General features: G+C 35.7%; 1 gene segment (V, D, J or C); it reads left to right on the top strand.

Moving 5' to 3' along the window:
- The first annotated feature begins 4,323 nt into the window (after window positions 1–4,323).
- Window positions 4,324–4,814, top strand: LOC110306612 (Ig heavy chain V region MOPC 47A-like). The segment is given in 2 exon segments: window positions 4,324–4,369; window positions 4,474–4,814. Coding segments are annotated over 2 exon segments (387 nt in total).
- Window positions 4,815–6,000: the final 1,186 nt, after the last annotated feature.

The following is a 6,000-nucleotide window of genomic DNA, read 5'->3' as shown; positions in this document are numbered from 1 at the left end:
TCCTGAAGATAAACTCTGTGACTATTGAGGACACAGCCACTTATTACTACACAAGAGACACTCTGTGGGATCTTCAGTATGAACCCAGACATAAACCCTCTTGTAGAGCATATCTCTACCAAGAGGGGGACACGTAGCATACAGTAAGCATAGGAGCAGGAAACTTCTGGGGAAGTGAGATGATGGAGAAGAGAAACAAGAAGAATTGAACACTTGTGGTTGAGTATTGAGGAAAGGAACAACATGACTGAGCATTAATTGTCATTGCATAAAAATTTTTTACACTCACCCTGTAAGGAATGTTCAGAGAACAGGAAGTTTTAAATGAGTAAAATTAACCCATATATATTCTGTATTGATAATAATAAGAGCACATATGTCTACAATATTTATGTCAGTGTCTTGGAGTAGAAATATAGATACAATAAGAAATAAATGTCTAGTTCCTGGGAGATGATCAAAATTGCTGATGAACCCACAAAATTCCAATAAGTTGCCAAAACACATTTCTAATTTCCTCCAATTGCAAATTGGGTATTGATAATCAGGTAGATGAATTTTGAAATTAGTACCATAGAGGTTAATAAGGGCAGTTGTCGACATAGCTGCATGACTGTACCTCAAAAGATATTCAGATGTCTGCTTTAGATTCCATTAGAAGAGCTCTGAAATCTTATTTTCTATGCAAGAGCCCTGAGGCTTCTGGGCTGATTATTAACTATAGATTTTATATGAAGAAAGTTGTGAAGAGCAAAGAGACCTGAGATTACCAATATGGATTTATCAAGATAACAGAGTTGAGGGCTTGACTCTGTTAATTGTTAAGAGCACAAGCTGCCCTTCCAGAGGACCAGGATTGAATTTGCAGCACCCACATTGCAGATGACAACGTCTCTAACTCCAGTTTCAGAGGATCTGATTTTCTCATACAGGTCTAAATACAGGTGAAACAAACATTGATTTTTAAAGATAAGGGTTCATATCAAGTCCATTGTTCTTGTCCATTTGACAACATGGTCTTCCCCAAAACTCTGATTTCTAAAAAGGAATAAATCAACTGTAATGATATCAAGTTATTTCTTCACATGCTGAATCTATTAGATGAAATTTCAATTTTATCTTCTACAATCTAACGACTCTCAGAGGCAAAGAATTTCTTATTAAGTTCTGGACATAGAGTGTCATTATATACTGAACTCCAATTTTCTGAAGCCAATATCTTTCTTAAGAAATGCATTTAATTTTAATAATAATTTTATATTTTCACATAAAGTTTATCATATACTTAAAAGCTGGTTACTTCTATTTACTTTCAGAGTCTTGTCATTGATATGACTTTGTCACCAGTTAGGGTAGTTTGAATGAAAATAACCCTTTTTAAACTTGTATCCAGTGCCAGAATTAGGAGATGTGACATTGATGGGGCAGGTGTGGCCTTATTGGAGTAAGTATGTCACCGAGTGTGGGATGTATGATCTCAGATACTCAAGTGAAGCCCAGTGTCACTCTCTGTTCCTGATATCTTCTAACCCAGATATATAACTCTAGCTACCTCTCTAGCACCATGTTTGCTGTCAGGCTATCATTGATCTTGCCATGAAAATAAAATAAATGTCTGAACTACAGTCAGCTCCAATTAAATGTTTTGCTTTGTAAGAATTGCTTCTGTCATGGTGTCTCTTTACATTTATAGAACATCAACTAACACACTGAGTTTCATATTCATGTGAGCTAAATAGCAAAGGCTTATATTTAATAAACCATCAGAGCCACTCTCCTTGACTTGTCCAGTCTGGCTCTTGTGTGAATAAATTCCAAACACTGATGCATTTTCCTAGACAATGTGCTTCAAGGTTTGTCCATAACATTGATCAGTACTATCTTGCAGCGAGGAGACTTCAGAAATCACGAGGCTTGTCCAAAAGTTCTTACCATGAAAATACCTAACCACTGAGAAATTCATGATGTATCTATCTGTATGATGTATCAATCTGTGAAAGAATTGACAAATGTGACCTCATAAAATTGATATGCTTCTGTAAGGCAAAGGGGACTGTCAATAAGACAAAACTGCAATGTACAAATTGGAAATAGATCTTTACCAACACTGCATCTTATACAAGGCTAATATGTAAAATATCCAAAGAACTCAGGAAGTTAGATGCCCATGACTCAAATAACCACATTAAAAATGGTGTACATAACTAAACAGTTTTCAACAGAGGAATCTAGAAAGGCTAAGAAGCTCTAGAACAATATTCAACATCTGTAGTCATCAAGGAAATGCAAATCAAAACAACCGTGAGATTCCATATCATGCAAATCAGAATGTCTAAGATCAAAACTCAGGCAACAGTAGATAATGTTGAGGATGTAGAGAAAGAGGAAAACTCTTCATTGGTGATGGGATTTCAACCTGGTAGAAACAGTTTGGGAAACAATCTGGTGGTTCCACAGAATATTGGAAATATTTCTACCTGATGACCTAGCTACACCACTACTTGGCATATACCCAAAAGATGCTCAAACATATAACTAGGAACATGCTTGACTATGTTCATAGCAGCCTCATTTATAATAGTCAGAATATGGAAAAAAGCAAGTGTTTCTCAACAGAAGAACGGATACAAAAAATGTGATACATTTACACTATGGAGTATTACATATCTATGACTTCATGAAATTCACAGGCAAATGCATGGAACAAGAAAATATCATCCTGAGTGAGGTAACCAAGACACAAAAGGACACTCATGCTATGTACTGATTGCTTAGTGGTTATTATCCCCAAAGCTCAGAATATCCATGATACAACCCACAAATCATACAAAGCTTAACAAGAAGACAACTAAAGTGTGGATGCTTCAATCATACTTAGGAAGGGATTCAAAATAATCACAGTAGGTAGAGGAAAGGATGGATCTGGGAGGGACAAAGGAGAATGAGGGTAAAAAGAGGGGCAGGATCAAGTAAGATAAAAATGTTCAGAGGGTCTGGAAAAATTATTAGAAATATGCAGCAGTGGAGGGTAAGGAACTGAGGGAAGCCACAAGAGAGTCCCAGACTCCAGGGAAGCAACCCAACCGGGATTATATTATCCAAACCTCCCAACAAAGGGGAGAGAGAACCTGTAGTGATCATCTCCAATAGATAAGCATGGTCCCCAGGTAAAGGATGGGGCTAGCTAACCAGCTCAGTTTTTTATTTATTTACATTTAAATGCTGCTCCTCATCCCAGTCCTCCCTTATCCCTCATCCCTCATCCCCTTCTCCTTTGAGGGGGTGGTCCCCTCTGGGTATTCCCCACCCTGAAACAAAAATAATGTTTCCCAGTTCTACCAAATGTCCTGATTATTGACTAAGTTTTTCTTTACTGACAAATGCAATTGCAGTGTGTATATTTGTCACATTTCTTTTATATATTCAGTAGGTCATGGACCTCTAAGATGATACTAATCCAAAATTAGTATCAGTTATTATTAAATTTTCCACATTAAATTTGAGTTCTTTGAGAAGTCATCACACTGATTCCCTTAATACTTGTACTAATTAACCTAACACCATCAGCATTCAAATATTGTACTTTACACACATTGGCAGCATATAAAAGACATTTTAATATACATTATTCATTTTAATGGTCCAGATGAAATTTAAAATTAGAATTAGTTTGGCTTTTCTTAATAGCTAGTGAAATTTGATATATTTAGTGGTTATTAATAAGAGGAGAAAATCTTTCTTATATATTTTTGAATAATATAAGTAGATAGAATCTACACTAAGCTAAAACATTAACCCAAATAACAAAACCAACAGAGAGAAGAATTAAACACAGATGGTTCTCTGAAAAGAAAACATGAATGTACAACACATATATGAACCAGTGTTCAATATTCTTAGAAATCAGAGAGAGGAAACCAAAGGTGGCATTACTCCATCTCATTTCAGTAAGAATGCTTTCACTGATAAAATAATCATCATTTCTGATGTAGACATAAAGTAAAGGAATTCCTGCATAACGCTAGTAGGAAGGTGAAATGGCTAAGTCAAAATATTGAAGTTTTATCACAGACACATAACAAACAATATTGTAAAAGTGCTCCTGCTGCAAATCCATTTCATTAGTGTATTCTGTAATAACTGCATATTCTACAGCTTCGACCCATGAGTTGATGTTATAGCAGGAAGACATGCAAATTGGAACCCACCCCCTTCTCATAAAATCCTGCCAAGACTCTCGCTGTACCATATGAACCTAGTCTTGATTTCCCCAGCCTTCAGTTCACAGATTCAGTGATCAGCCTTGAACAGAGACCTGTCACCATGAAGTTGTGGGTGAACTGGATTCTACTTGTAGCACTTTTAAATGGTAATTTATGGGGAACAAGGGATGCTGAGTATGTGAGTGTGTGTAAGTAAGAGGGACAGTGGATCTGTGTGACATTTTCCTGAACAAATTCTTTACTATTGCAGGTATCCAGTGTGAGGTGAATCTGGTGGAATCTGGAGGAGGCTTGGTACAACCTGGGGCTTCTCTGAGACTCTCCTGTGCAGCTTCTGGATTCACCTTCACTGATTACTACATGAACTGGGTCCGCCAGCCCACAGGAAAGGCACCTGAGTGGTTGGGTTTGATTAGAAACAAAGCTAATGGCTATACAACAGAGTATAGTGCATCTGTTAAGGGTCGGTTCACCATCTCCAGAGATAATTCCCAAAACATCCTCTATCTTCAAATGAACACCCTGAGAGCTGAGGACAGTGCCACTTATTACTGTGCAAAAGATGTACACAGTGAGGGTACTTCAGTGTGAGCCTAGACACAAATCTCCTTGCAGGGGTGCTCAGGACCAACAGGGGGCGCACATGACCAGAGAAAGAGAGTGCATTGCCTCTCCTTTTACTACTTAACATCTGGAATTTTCTCTGGAACTTATCATGCTTTATCTCCAAAGAAGTGTTTGCATTGGAAAATGACAACTGAACAGAATTGCTAATTTATGAGAAACTATATGTGGGTGCAAATTTCTTTTGTAAAGAAGGAAATTTTGAAGACACAAACACAGATATGTTTTGTTTCTAATTATAGTTTGCCTTTAGACATATTGCTTTATGACTCCTTGTGCATCAATTTAATGTGTTGAACTTCTACCATAAATGACACCTCCAGGTTACCTTTAAAAATAGATTACTGTCTTACTCTGCACCAAGATTTTGGAGCTTGGTAAAATTATTGGAAAATTATTACAGCAATGCACTTGTCATACTTGTATTTGAAAGTATTACTTTAAATAAAATATAACATGTTAAGTATGTGTTCATGAAAAATATTTTCTATAGTTTGATAAAATCCTATTTATATTATACATATTATATTACAGTATTTTTTTAAATTCAGTTTTATGATAAACTTTTTGAGAAATACTGACCAAATACGGAACTCTCCCAAATCTTGACATAATTCATTAACAGAGTATTCATTAAATGGTAGTCTTATTTTTTTATTAATGGCATTAACTCAATGGCCTTACTTTACTAATATAATACAATCAAGTCTTTCTATCTAATTCTCTTAATTTGTTTTGTGAAGAAAAGTATGATCAGTGAGATATCTTTGTAAACCAGATAATAAACACTAAGGATAGTATTAGGTTTTCCAAATGGCTTTTCTTTTGCAGTTAAAAGCAAACGTTATATATTTTTATTTTTTGTACCAATGGATCTTAGATTATACTAAGTCAATGTCGTACTGTATTTTAAATGAATCTGACAAAAATATCCTGAAGAATTGCTAATAAATAATTAAAAGCTTATGATCTCTAAGTTAATGTATAGAATAATTAATAACCATATAATTTTTCCTGCAATTTGTGTTTTAAAAAATGCATAGGATCTTCTCTTGTGCACTTCTCAACAAACAGGCCTACAGATGGGGCAACCTTGATGGAGCTGCTGATCAAATACACCCCATTTAAGTTCATGTCACCAACAATCTTCTTA

The sequence above is a fragment of the Mus caroli genome, unplaced genomic scaffold, assembly GCF_978045245.1.
Source record: "Mus caroli unplaced genomic scaffold, Mus_caroli_1 scaffold_14, whole genome shotgun sequence".
In the NCBI taxonomy this organism is placed as follows: domain Eukaryota; kingdom Metazoa; phylum Chordata; class Mammalia; order Rodentia; family Muridae; genus Mus; species Mus caroli.
This window is presented reverse-complemented; position numbering and strand designations above follow the sequence as displayed.